Genomic DNA, 14,798 nt, shown 5'->3' on the forward strand with positions numbered 1-14,798 from the left:
TTAATCATTAGGAAGGAAACACCCACTCCCTTCAACACCCAGGAATAGAGTGGGGTCACTATTCTGTAAACTCCTAACACTGTGATTTCTCAAAAAAAAAGTATAAATAATATTTTTTAAACTAGTGAGCGTAGTTAAGGTTTGCATAGACAGAAACATTAAGGTGTCTTAAGCATCTCTATTATGAACAATATCACTCTGCCCTTAGGACTATCTAAAACAACCAGGAATTCACAACACCATAATTTTAGGGCTACAGTAAATCCCAGAGCATTTGGGCTAAATTATCTCTCTTCTTTCAACTAGAATTTCCATTGAATTCTCCTATTGCTTCACACCCAAACTCTACCCAACTCAGTATACAACAGGGATGCCCCGGCCTCCAGAAATATTTCTTGTTAGCTGGAAGCCAGCTCTCTAAGGACCTCCATGGAAGTGACCTGTATTCCTCCTGTATGAGTTTCTTTCTTCTTGTACTGCAGTATTTACTGCTGTGCCCTACTTTTCCACCAGACATGAGCTCATCAAGAGGACATCTGAATCACATTCGGTTCTTTCATGACACACTTCACAGATAGTAGTTCCCCAAGAACCCAGTGTCGAGTGTGTACCCAGTAATTTCTATTAGCCATAAAGCATTTTAAAAGAGAATGAAAGCCCTATTAAGAAGCATTTTTGGAAGGTTCTGGTTAAGAAGGAAAGCCACGAGAAGAGAAAATTCTTCAAGATGTGAGTCAGAGTGACTGGCAGTAAGTGACAGGTACAGTTTCTTTACCTTTACATAACCTAGAATATCAACACTAATAAAACATTAACCTTCCAGTGTCGCAAGCCTACTTTGATTTGAAACTCTTGGTACCTGAATGTCTTGCCAGACCAGAAACATGCCACCATGTATTTTTAATTTAAACACAGATACGTAAAAAACTCAGTATGTCTGCTATGAATAAATTTGAGTGAGAAAAATTTCCTAGTGCACACCAAAAACAAGAAAACAGAAGTGGTAAACAGTAAGTGGTAAATTTCTGTAGATGCTCAATAAAAAATGCTCTATTTGCAAGTCCAATGTGGGGTGGAAATGACACATGAAATGTACTCTCTTACCTTGAGGGAATCAAAGCAGGCAATGACTCTTCCATTTTCAACCTGGCAACTTTTGGGGGGATGAGCAAATTTGCATTCTTCATCGGAGCGTGAGCATGTTCCTCTCTGGTACTGTCTGCACACTTCCAACGTCAGCCACTTTGTGTCTCTGACGGGGGCAACGTTCAAGGCCATGTCGAGAACTGCTTTGGATTCTGTTTGTTCCAGTCAAATGGTGAGATCAATCCAAGTCTCAATGATTCCAAAACTACTGTTGTGAAAACTCCCACATGTAAGTCTGAAGGTAAGTGATAAATTGCTTAATGAAGTCCAATCCAGGAAACGGAGGAAAGAATGTATTGGCAGGCAGTCATTCACCGATCAATAGGCACCACTTGAAGACTGCAAGCCACAAGCAGAACTTGCCTACTGTCATCTCTGGCTCCCAGTGTCCTAGTCTCTGGACTATTTTGCAGACACGGCTCTTCTTAATAAAGTGACTTCAATATCATAGCACTCTTTGGGAGAATGTTCAGTTGTGATGCTCGCAGCTCTGAAGGATGCTGGAAAACAAGCCTTCAGATGTTCATGTTTGAGCAGGCCGATTTTTTCCCTTCTTCTTTTTTAAATTCTGAAATTAAATGATTGGCAAAGTCAGACAACTGAGGTATCTTCATTCACTCATAGGTCAGGGTAAAGTGTAATTTGACAAAAAAGAAAACCCCCTAAAACAAGAGATGTGAACCCCAAAAGAGCTCCCTGGGTGCTGTTTCCAGCAAAAGTGACATCACACAGGCACTATTAAATCATGAACCTACAAAACACACTAAGACATCAACTTGCACCCACACTCGAATCAACACTTGAACAATCTAATTAGCTCAGATCTAGAATTTGCAAAAGCATAGGTTAGGGCTTTGAACTTCCAGTGTCAGGAGGAAAGTTATGCATTAAAAAAAAAGCAAACAACAACAGGAAGATGAATGTAGAACAAGACTGTATTGCAGAGTGATCTAGGCAGCAGTCCAAAACTTAGGAGTGACTCAAACAGATGAGTGTGGCAGACACAATAATTAGTCCTTCGGAAACAATTCAATCTAATGCACTTAATCACCAAAACAGCGTATTAGAACTGTGGCTCCCAGTTAATTTCACATTTAGGTCATTGATTTTATTGTTGGGAATGCTATAAACAATTGTTTGGGATGTGCCTCTTCCACATAATGAAGATAATATCATTTGGGATCAAGTGTGGGTTTCTTATGTCTTATGCTTGCTTGAGTTTATAGAGATTTGAACCTGGGGTGGGTAGGAAGGAGCCTCCTGTTACTGCCTTTTGGAAGTCTTACTATTTCCTATCTCCTGTTATTTCTTGCTTGGGACTGGTCTTCCCTGAGAGCTGTGAGCATTCTTAGGTAAGGGCTATTCCTTGTAGTTTTCTGTTTTGAGAGTGTCTTAGTTGATGGCACCTATTAGGTCTCAAAGCTTGCTGAGCAATTGCACTAATGACTGAATGAATACAAGTTAGCTTGAGTTCAGTTCAGCTTAGTTTTAACTGAGACACAATCTAAAAATGTTCTCTTGGAGCCAGTGAGATGGCTCAGCAGGCGAAGGAACTTGCCACCAAGACTGACAACCTGAGGTTGATCTCTGGACCCACGTGGTAGAAGGAAAGAAATGACTCCTGCAAGTTGTCGTTTGACCCCCACTCTCATAACACACCATGAACACACTCACCAGCCTCCCCACACAATAAGTACATTAAAGTATATTTAAAACTTTTAAAAATAAAAATGTTCTTTTGTATTTAGGATGTGGGAACTAAAAAGCATATCTATAATAATACTGTAACTTAAGGCTCAGATGTCTAAGATCATCATATTTCATTTGAATTTTTCAAGGATTATGAAATTAATAATGTTGAGATTTTAATAATAATACCAAGATAAACATGAATAAAGGACTATGGCCTATAAGTTGACCAGCTACAGAAATTACATGTAACATAAGCCACGGCATATATTGGCTCAGTCCTTAAGTCCTTCTAAAAGTGTATAGCTACAGGTACTTAATGATGACTAGAAATAGATTAGTCATGCTGAACTCTTAAGGAAGTCCCTATCAATGACATACCATACTTAAGACAGTGGTTTGGTTTCATAAGATCCTAATGTGACTAAAAAATTCAAACCACCGAACAAGGCCTTGGCCATAATAACTTCCAAGCATAATGTCACAGCACAATGCATTCGTCATGTGTTTGTGTGGTGCTGGTGCAAACAAACCTATCACACCACCAGTTATGTAAAAGTACAGCATTAACCCTTGATGATAAGAAATCATTACATTGCTGCTTTATGTTTGCTATGACCCATTGCCATTTTAGAATGCAGTCTTCTAAGAAATGTTTATTGTGCACAGTATGCCAAGTCATGACAGCAGCAGCTCAAAACATTTGTGTTTAACACATCTCTTGATTGCATCAAAAGGTCACATCAAGTAACAGACTCACTATCTATAGAGTTACATGAGTGCATTAGGTGATGTTTGCACGATGAGATCACCTAATGATGCACTTATCAGAATGCATCCCATCATTTAGTGATGCTGTTTTCCATTTAGCATATACCAAGTAAGTTCAGAAGGCAATAATTGTCAAGTAGTTCACAAGTGTTTCCAGAAAAAGAGGGTTCCCAAACTGACTGAAACTTAGTTAACCCTGGGCAAACCAAGTCAAACAGATTTCCTTGCAATTGGGCTTCTCTATCCTTGAGGGTGCCACTTGTCTCTCCTAGGAGAGGGACCATACAGCAGTGTGTGCTCATGTGGTCGTTGAGAATTTACTTCAGATTTTCCTTGGGAGTAGTGGGCAATGCCACTCCACCCCACCATTCTCTTTCTTGTCTGTAGAAGTGCTTGTATGAGTTAAATATACATGTACATTTAAGGCACTTGGCAATGATGAAGCTGTAACACATACCTAACTTCAATTAAAAAATATTTGAGGGAGCCAGGCAGGCTTCCACTTGTCTGTTTGGCAGCATGTGTTCACAGCAACAACATCAAGTACCTTAGGCTAGGGAGCTTAAGAGGATGAGTTTAATAACCAAATTCACTCTGCATCGGGTTTCACTACCAGCCTGGACCTGCAGCTTCCTTACTTCCTTCCACCCCACCTCCAACCTCAGGGGAGAACAACGGGTGTGGAAAGTAAGAGTCAAGGAAACGTTTCTGTCCGTCAGTGGAGACAGGATACTGGTGCTGAAGGGACCTCAAACAATGGGCCGTGCGTGTTTAGCTCATATGTGGAAAATATGTAGAGTCCTAGGTGGGTTATAGGACAACAAACATGCAGTACATGCAGTCCTCAAAGCGCTTTCCCAGTGTTCACAGGTTGAACAGAAATAAGCAAATCTAGGCATTTTTTTGCATAGATGGCATGAATAATGACTCCACGGTCCTCAAACCACACATAGCAATGCTTTTAGTCCAGTCTGGTGAATGGTGTGTACTTTAGCTTATACGCTGAGATAAGAAAATGTTTTTTTTTCTCCCCTAAACAGACTCCCATTTCCAGTTACAATAAAAAAAGCTACTCAAATTTGGATGGTCAGACTCCATCAAGACAAACTAGCCTCTAAAAATAGTTATCTTCATTTTCAAATAAAACAATACATTTATGGAGTCTAATACAATGTTTTTAAATAAGTATACATCCTGGATTATCAAGCTAACTAGCATATGTATTCATCTACTGTCAGCCATTTTCAAGAAAATAATAGTTTTTTTTAAACTGTGATCACTGTGGTGCATAATGGATCCTTGAATGTATCACCGCTATTCAGCTCAATTTTTTTTTATCTTTGGGTCATCACCTCCCAATTACCCTCCTCCATACTCTTTGGTTAGCGCCATTCTACATTCCGCTTCTAGAAAAGCTTTTTTATTTTGAAAATATTCCATATATAAATATTTAATATAATCTTCCTTTAAATTTTTTTAAATTAAAAACACTATTATTTTTATTTGATGTGTATGAGTGTATTGCCTGCATGTATGTAAGGACACCTGTGTTGTGCAATGCCTGCAGAGATCAGAAGAGGGTGTTGGATCCCCTGGAACTGGAGTTACGACAGTTGTTAGCTGTCATGTGAGTGCTGGGAATCAAACCCAGGTCCTCTGCAAGGGCAGCCAGTGCTCTTAATAGCTGAGCCATCTCTCCAGCCCCTAAACTTGTTTTCAAGAGCAGGGAGTGGGCAAACTTTCTGATGGCTGAGTTGCCTATGAGAAAGATGTTCTGGAAAGAAAGGGGTGTGCGTTTTGTCACACAGGAACACATTGCTATCGTGGCTCTGTAATCATAAATCTGATGCATACGCTCGTCTACCCAGCATGCTCTGTTTCTATCCTAGAGGTTATATAACTACAGCTGGTTATCAAAGGTACCAACCACCTCTTTTAACTGTCACAAGTGAGTACAAGCTGGCAGCTGTGGGATCCTGGAAGACAGAGCAGAAATGAATGAGGTTAGGGTGAGGCCTTCATAGCTGATGAGCAAAGATGACAAGTGGGGATGGAGAAGACCAAGTTTTAATATGTTATCAAGGGACCAGGCTGGCCTATACTCATGTATAGACCTAAATCAACACTCAACCTGCTAGACTTCAAGTTTCTGGGAAGAACAGTTAGTTATTCATTAAGCTGTGCTGTCTAATACAGGAGCCACCTCCATGTGGATGTGTGGCTACTGTGACAAAGTAATTCTATTTTCAATATTTATCCTTCACTAATTTAAGCTCAATTTAAAACGGACTCTCAATTCAACTAGTAAAAAACGTTTAAGAAAGATTGGGCCAACTTGAGTATATGAATCTCCTTTCTCAATTGCAAACTTTATGAAATCTAAATACACATATTTCCAAAGGAAATTTAGCATGCAAATTGAAATGTGCTTTAGATGTAAAATACACACGGAGTACAAAGAGGTATGAAAAAAGAATGTGATACCTCATCAGTATTGCTTCACATTTATTATGTAGCAAATTGCTGATATTTTATGTTGGGTTAAATATTATTAAAATTAATCCTACTTGGTTCTTTTTAAAACCACTAAAATTTCAGAATTATATACACAGCTTAAATTATACTTCTATTGGCAGGGTTGCCTTAGGCTTTTGCATTTCTTCTGTCATAGAATACAGAACACTCTAGAACTGTGGAAAGTACTCGATCCTAAGAAACAGCTACTAGTCCTTATTTTGCCAATGATCCTGGTCTTTTATCCCTAGTAAGTTAACTTCTCTCAGATCTATCTTCTTCATCTGTAAAATGTTGGTTACAGTTTGCCTACACGTATATGGTTGCTGTCATACAACTGATTTTATACAGGGAAAACAGAAACGCAATTTGTAAACAGTAGGGCAATCCGATGCAAGGCGATTCACTGAGGAAATCCACTATCAGGCTTCTTCCTCCTCTGCAGTAGCTCTGTATAGAGGACCAGGATTGCACCTGGGCAGGATCATCTACCTCAGCACAGACTTTGAGAGCAGGGCATTGTATTGTAGATGATATCTGACTACACAGGGCACCTGGTCCCCTACCTACAACAGCCCTCAAGTGTTTATTCTATAGCCCATGGGAACCACAGGGAGGTTACCCAGAGTGCCATTAAAACCCTCAAGGGTAGCCTGCTGCAGCCTCCAGCTGCTGCCAACCTGGAAGTGGACAGAGCATCACCAGGGCTGGAACAGTCACCCAGGGTGGGAACTGTGGCCCCAACATGCTTGGTAGCATTGTCCGAACACTGCATTCTCACTGGCTGGATGAGAGAGGACAGGGGGTGTTGTTTTCAAATTCATCTGCCTAGAAGGACCCATGTCAATACTGCATCTGTCTGGAAGGGACACATTTTCTCTGATTCCTGAGGAGGTCCTAGCCATGCCCACCTTAGCCCTATGATGGATAAGGCATCAGTTACCTTCTCCAGAAGTTTCTCAACTACCTTGGGAAGCAAGATCTCTGCTTGTGTTGTTTCCAGTTATTTCTGAGTCTCTCTAGCTATTTTGCTTGTATTTCCATTTTTCTTACTTTTTTTTGTTTGTTTGTTTTCTAATACTTTTTTCTGTGGTTATTTGAAGTTTACAACATGTTGTAGGATACACATAGCTAAAACGGCTAGAAGCAGATGAGGCTATCTATGATTTCACAGGTTCATTCCCATCTACCCAAAGCATCCCACTGCATTTCACCCCTTCCCACCTGTGTGAAACTTAGGAGAGGCAGACACAGTGGCCTCATTTCTCTAACCTTTAGTTTCTCCTACAGCATGGCCTTCCAGCCTCCTCTAGAGCCTTCCAGACAACTTCCACCTTTCTAAGAACCCTCAGGGAAGAGATGACAAACTTGCCCTTGAAGTTCTGGCTAGTCACAGCTGGCACATCTTCTCCACTGGTGCCCTGACCCAACATTCCTTCCTTCAACCCCCTTTGTAGCCCTCTCTTGTAGCCCATCTCTTAATATAACCTGGTCATTATTTTTAAATAGATGTCATTATTACTTAATCCATGAGAAATGTAAATACTGATTTATCCAAGTGCCCCCCTCCAACAACTGAAACCTCTTATGGACTTTGCACTGTGTGTGTAATAGATTTTGGCTATTGTTTTTGAATCCCTAGAGTATAGCTCAGGACCTATCTGATAAACATACTCCATAAATGTTGTTTGTTGAATGAACTCCTGACCTTCCACCAAAGAACATGTACATTTTAATACAGACTAAATTCAATGCTAAAGGAATATAGTTCTGAAGAGGTCATTTCCCCGTGACCTATAGGAACATTCCAGCTGGTGTCTTGCTTTCATCCTGCTGTTGCCAAGCAGGTCGAGTGTGGGCCTCAATGATAGATGATTAAGCCTCAAAACCCGGCATCCTCAGCCCAGCGACTTTCAAAGTACTAGACCTGTATGTACTCCCTTGGAGTCTGGGGAGAAATGCAGAGTCCTGGGCTCTCCCAAGAGATCCTACACTGAAAACTCAGGGCAGGCCAGCAGTCTACTTAACAAGCTCTCTGGGGTGACTGGTATACAGATTTGAGAACCATCTTGACCAGCATCCCTTGGCCCCTTGCTCTGTACTGGGTACCCTGTTGGATGCCAAAAGAACAAGGATGGCTGCTCAGGGTCCCCTGTAGGATGTTTGTTCATGGACTCCCACAGAAGCAGGCACAGGAAGGCTGGTGGAGAGGATTCCCTCCGTGGCTGTGAGTCTGATTAATAAAAACAAAACAAAACTAGACTAGCAGAGGTTTGTTCCAGGTAATAGTCTTCTGTGAAAATGAAATTCATTCAGCTCAGGGATTTTCAACTGCACAGGTCTTTGGAGGAGGGCTGGCTTGGTTTGTGGCTCCTCATCTGGTGGTCTTTGGTGACCAGCAGCACAGTCCTTGGGGAGAAAGGGCTGCTTTGTGAAGGGTGTACAAATCCTCTCCCAGCAGAATATTCAGACCCACCGTCTTCAAAGGAAAGACCAGCTTGAAGTTCAAAGACAAATGACATTCTGTAGTAGTTCCTGAAATGCTGAAAGGCCTTTCCATTCAACTCTACAAACTAATGTCAACTATTTTTAGGGTCTTTACTTACATGACACTTCATTTTACAAAATTTATTTAAAACTCTTCTAGGTGTTAGCTTTTTGGACAGTATAAAATAATTTTCTACTGAAGTTCTTAGTAGCTAAATTATGTAGTTAGGTGAGCTTGGAATGCCTACCTTGCACAGTGGGAAGGGAGGCAGTGCCTTCCCTGAGTTCCACACCCTCAGACAAGCCCAGGCTGAGGACCCCAGGTGGCCCTGCAGAGCCATCGTTTTGTGCATAATTTGCACATTTCTGAAGGGGAAAACATCAATCATGTCCAATCTTGAGGCTGAGATTGATCAAAATTTAAGACCGCCTTAAGGGAAATAGCTCTGCAGCAAGCGCACAGCCTTCCCAGTTTACTCTTGGTCATTTATGGTACTTTAGCTGTCTGCCAGGCACTGATTAAAGGATCCATGCAAAACAAGCCAGTTTCTGAGTCAGACAGTCAAGGACTCATTAGCCATTAAGTAACTATAGGATGCCCTTAATTTTATTTTGCATACATCTAATTACAGTGAAGAACCCTTGTCTCTTTGAACTTCCTATTTCTCACTTCTATAATCTTTGGGATTCCTATTTTTAACATTTAAATTCTTAAAATACTTTTTTTTTTTTTTTGAGAAAGGGTCTTAACTATATTCACTATATAGCACTGGTTGACCTACAACTCACTATATAGACCAGGCTGATCTTGAACTCACAGTGATCTTGCTGCCTCAGCCTCCTGAGTGCTAGATTATAGGCATGTGCCATCATGCTAGGCTTTTTTGAGGGGGAAAGATCGTTCTTTATGATAGGATCTTGCTATACAACTCTGGCTCGCCTGCTATACACCATGTAGCCCAAGAAAGCTGCCTTGAACTCTGGCAATTCTCCTGCCTCAATCCATGAAGTGCTGGAATTATAGACTATGCTAGCACACTTGATATAAAATATATTTAATTTAGTTTTAATTTTTGTTTTCTTTGAAACAGGGTCTCCCTATAGCCTCAGCTGGCTTGGAGCTTGCTATGTAGACCAAGATGGCCTCAATCTCACAGAGATCCACCCACCTCTGTCTCTGGAGTGCTGGGATTAACAGCATGCACCACCACACCCAGCTCTATAAAAAATATTTTTTAAAATCTTCCTGTCTTGGGAGTGGCTTGATGTTTGAGCATCCCTACCTCTATTACTAGAAACCAGTTTAAAATAGCTCTTGATGAGCTCTTTCCATTGATCAATGAGTTGAGTTGACCACATCCTAGGCCTATCAGGTGTAGACACAGTGACTGGAGAAGAGTCTAGAAGAGCCGTCAGCTGAAGCACTGGGGCTGAAAGCCATTTGACCTCTAGGACTAGGGTGTGATACTGTCCTGTAATCACCACTTTAGAGAAGAGATGCCGAACAGGGCTTCCCATAGGTAGCTCAGTGGACCAGAAAAAGACAGTAGTGACAGAAATGGCCAAGGGAAAGACATAAAAACCCAACTGGCAATTGCAAAAAAAGGAGAGGACAGGGAAAGTGGTTATCTTCAAAAAGATTTTTTTCTTCTAGATGCCTTCTTAGTTTCTTTTTAATTTATGGAAAATGTCTATAAAATGGTGCTTGGTTAAGGGACTAAAAATCAACTTTTCTAGACTGAATTCTAGTCCTCTCTCCAGATAATTGTGTGACAGTACCTAACCCCTTTGAGCAGGCCCCTTGCTGATTACTAGAATGATAATACCTAAATCATATACATATCTATTGCAATCAGAATGTATTAAGTAGCATATTACAAGTGCTCTTATGAGAGCTAATCTATATCCATATAGATCCTTCAGAAATATCTGTGTTATGTTTTAGTTTTAAATTTCTAAACTGACTTAGTAAAACAAAAGTTCTGAATGAGGCAGTGGTATAAACTAAGGCAAGATTATTCTTTCACTTGTTAGGAATGTCACCAGGAATTATTGGAAGTTTTGAAAAGCCATGTTATTGAGCATAATTGTGCTAGCACATGCAGGCACACACATAGTGACAGGTGAAAAAATTAAAAAAAAAAACAACAACCCTGTACTAACAGTTGTAATTTTCTCCAAAGTCAGTGAAGTATATGTAAAAAGGAGGAACAAAATTCTTTCTTTGTATGATGGTAAGGTATAAGCTATGAAGTCCTTTCAAAAATATGAATTCAAAAAAATCTTTGATAAGTTCTCTTCTGAAACAAACTCAAACCTTAAACCTCAGTGGGTACAGAATTCTGGATAACAATGTCATTTACGATTATTTCACATGGTATTTTGTTCTTTTGAACACACTTTTGGGTGCATTTCTGAGGGAAATGAAACAGAGATTCCCCAAGGTCATAAAATGGGTAAAAGGTCGATATTCTATGACAATAGAGGAAAAGATTCTCAGCTCATTTTTTTCTCATATATCATGAAAATACAAGTGAAAAAGCCAAAAATTCCATGGCTCATTTTAATATGTGAAAATTTCCAATCTACTTTCATAACCAATTCCAGGAATGCACAGATAGAAATCCCATCTTTAATTAGAAAAGAGAAAAATTCTAAATATACTCCTAAAACCACAGCCAGATAGAATGCATTCAACACATATTTGTATTCAAATTGTGTTTTTTTCTTCTTCACTGTATCTGTGTTTCCTATTCAAATACTTATAATTCAGTTAATAGACACTGTGATTAAAGAAAGCAATTGTATTAGATAACATTTAAGACTGACTAGCACTTAAGTTTCTTAGATGGCCAGGAACTCATGGCTGTAGCCAGACAGGACAGTTGTGGAGTTACAGAATGAAATCCCGCTCTACATTCCCAGAGGTGTCTCTTGTAGAATGCTCATTTCCTCTCTCGGCCACAGCCTGTGGCGAGTAGGACGTCTTCCCAGATGACCTTTGTCCCTCTTCCTTGACATCAGCCTAGGGACTACTTCATCTGCCCTCTGTTATGGTTTGAATCTGAAATATCCCCTATACAATCATATTTTGAATCTTTGTTCCTCATCTGGTGGTGCTATTTTGAGAGGCTGTCAAACCTTTAGGAAGTTGGGATCTAGCTGGAGAAAGGAGGTCACTAGGGGTGGGCCTTTAAGGGTTATAACCTACCTCCTGGTTCTTCCTTCCAATTTGCTTCCTGTCTCACAATTAGAATTCCTGGAGTGCTGTGATATGAACAGACTCTGTGATATACTCCTGCCACCATGAACAGACTGCCACATAACCCACCTTCCCCACCATGATAGACTGAAATTCCTCTAAAACCGTGGACCAAAATAACTCTTTTCTTCAAGTTGTTTCTGTCAGGTATTATAGGCACAGTGAAGTAAAAAGTAACAAAGATACCCACAAATGCCAATGTTCCCTTTCTGACCAACTTGTAATTATTACTAAATAAAAAGAGTGCCTAGTGTAGTCAACACACATATATTTTTTTAAAAAAATCAGTGTATTGCCATAACTGTAAATAATTAAGCTACCAAGGCATATGTATATTAGAGGAGAGTGGGAAGTGGACAGAAACTGATGTCTACAGGGGTATGGCACCACAATGTGTGAAAGACCTGGACTGACACAAGTGTGACCAGTGGTAGTAGCTTTGCAAAGTACCCAAATGTTCCTGAATGAAATTCTTAACGAGTTCAAGAATATTCTTGCTTCAGTTTATGCAGTTAGCGCATTCTTTAATAACTCATTTATATTGAAAGTTCAGACATTTAAAACTGGAATTAAAGCTTGGTGTAAATAGTTGGTGCAGAGATGAGATCTCAACTCCTATCACTATGAGTAGACTTTGTAAATTCTGTAACTGTCCAGTAGGACACTGAGAGGTCAGGAGTGACACAGCTGATTCTTGACAGAGAGAGTGATTTCCGCTGCAAGATGTCAAAATCCATTGTTCTTATCTATCAAGTTCCAGAGATGCTCCCTAAGTCTCTACAGTGCTCCTTTGGAGAGAGAGATGGTCTTCGGTGAAAAGAGTGACGTGGGGGGTCTCAGGAGGCCTAGGTATACTTGAGTACAATGCATCAGCATAATGATTGTAAAGAACCCTGAAGAGCATCAGAAGGAGGCAGATTCCCTCTGGAAGCATTACCTGGAACTTATGGAAAAGTTTGTAGAAGGTGGAGTTTTGGCCAAAGGCTATATAGCAATGGTCCTAAAGAAAAGGGAAAATCCAGGCAGAAACCATACTACAGTGATTGGCAGCAAAGTAGGAGGGCACTTCCAGATCATGAATGATAGAAACTTGTTAGAAAAGGATAATCTTTGAGGACTGGGAATAAGAACAACAGGAAACAGATTAGGCAAAGAGAGCTTCATTGTCCTGGGTGGGCAGGACAATGAAGGGTATCAGAAGGAGAGGGCCATTTGGAAATGGGGTGCAGAAGTCATGATCACAGACATAGAGACATGATCACAGACCAGGCCATGGCTAAGAGACACAAAGTGAGAGCAACAGCAAAACAGATCTGTGCATGTCTCTGGGAGAGGACCAACCACTTGAACAGGATCAGGGACAGTTCATTTAGATTTTTAGAGGTGAAAGACTAAGGAGAGCAAGTCAAACCACAGAAAAAGAAAAAGGAGGGGCAGAAGATCCTCCAAATGGTCCGACATTAAGGGGAAAGAGCAGAGTTTCAAGAGTAGGGAGTACGAAGTGGTCCACTGTCCTGAGTACTTCAAGGTGTGTGTGCACAACTGATTAGTGGTGATGACTTGTTCCTGACCCTCCAGAGAGTGATTTCTGTGGTTGTGGGGGTGAAGAAAAGGGCAGTTGGGAAACAGACACAATCCCTGGAGTACTTGACGCCACAAGAACATCGCAGAGCAGCAAAGGGAGCTCTCCACACTTTCTGCACTGATGTCAGATGGGACCTTGGGGCAGTTATGTTTCTGGAACTTGAGTGGTAGAAGGACACATTTCACAGAGCACACAGGGGAACAGGGAGCAGCACCTGCCTTTCCCACTTTCCTTCTCAGGCTCCTTTCCTTCAGAGTTAGAAGGAAGGAAGCAGCAAGGAGCTTGGGAAGATGCTGGATGGAGGTGGTAGCTAGTGAACTACAGCTGGTCTGAAGAGGAAAGAGGCCACTGGTCCTGGAGTGTGAAGATAAACTGCTCCATTCTCCATGATGGGATGGAAAGAAAGTGGCTTGAAGCTACACACAGGAAATTCAATCCTGGCCAGCTGTGTCTCACAGCCCTGCATTTCAGTCAGGTAGGCTGTCCACCTGCCAAGCAGGCAGAGGTGGGGGCCCTCAGAGGCTGCTAAAATGAAAGCTATAGACCTCAGTCAGTATTGCAACATGAGAGGAAAATAGGTGAGACTATCAGGCAGCCTAGCAGACACAGCTTCTGTGGAAAAGTAGGGCCTGGTCCTGGAATGAAGGATTCTGGTTTTGTTACTTTCTCCACCCATCCGTGCCTGGCCCAGAGCAAAGAGATAGGAAGAGAGATGCCATTACAAGGGTTAAGGGCTTCAAGATGGTACAGTTTACAGAATCAAAAAGTCCAGAGGTCTGGGAAGCATATGAATGCAGGATGCAGCAGCTGCAGTGGATCACAGGGCTGTTCTTCCATGGGTAGAAGCTGTATGTCATCATGCAACTCCATAAATATCTCCAGTTGTGCATATGTGGGACTGTGCACGTGCTGAGCAAGAGCAGAGAGCAGTGTCAGAACTGGTCATGACTGCTGTCCCTCACCAAGAACGGCTGGGTAGATGAAGGGCTCAGAACACCACAATCACATTCACTTTGCAAAGAGTGGCTTGTCCTCTTTCAGATGAGTCACTGCACAGAAGGTGCAATAAGCAGCCCGCACATGTGTCACCTAGAGAAAGGAGAGGGCCTGGCAGCACTGGAGGAAGCACAGTGTAGAGCCAGCTGATAGATTATCAGGATAACAGCTCCCACCCTGGGGTTTGCATCTTTAATGGTCAGATAAGACCCAGGTAGAACTTAGAACAAACATTTACAGAGAACCATTTACGATAAGGTTTTTAAGGTGAAAGGTAATAAAGATGAGAGCTATCACAGAAACTATGTCCAGTGGGCTGTGCTAATTGGAGATTGGAAGAGGAGGAGG

The 14,798-nt window shown here is 41.2% G+C and overlaps 1 protein-coding gene across 9 annotated transcripts in view; it reads right to left on the reverse strand.

Moving 5' to 3' along the window:
* Positions 1–14,798, reverse strand: part of Mbnl2 (muscleblind like splicing regulator 2) — a 172,822-nt gene that overhangs the window by 112,297 nt on the left and 45,727 nt on the right. For all 9 annotated transcript variants that reach the window (XM_029558905.1, XM_008823601.2, XM_008823602.2 and 6 more), the window contains exon 2: positions 1,105–1,714. In XM_029558905.1, coding sequence (XP_029414765.1) covers positions 1,105–1,278 — 174 coding nt within the window. In that variant the 5' untranslated portion in view covers positions 1,279–1,714. The remainder of the gene's footprint in view (positions 1–1,104; positions 1,715–14,798) is intronic.

The sequence above is a fragment of the Nannospalax galili genome, unplaced genomic scaffold (genome assembly GCF_000622305.1).
Source record: "Nannospalax galili isolate Female #2095 unplaced genomic scaffold, S.galili_v1.0 scaffold528, whole genome shotgun sequence".
Lineage (NCBI taxonomy): Eukaryota > Metazoa > Chordata > Mammalia > Rodentia > Spalacidae > Nannospalax > Nannospalax galili.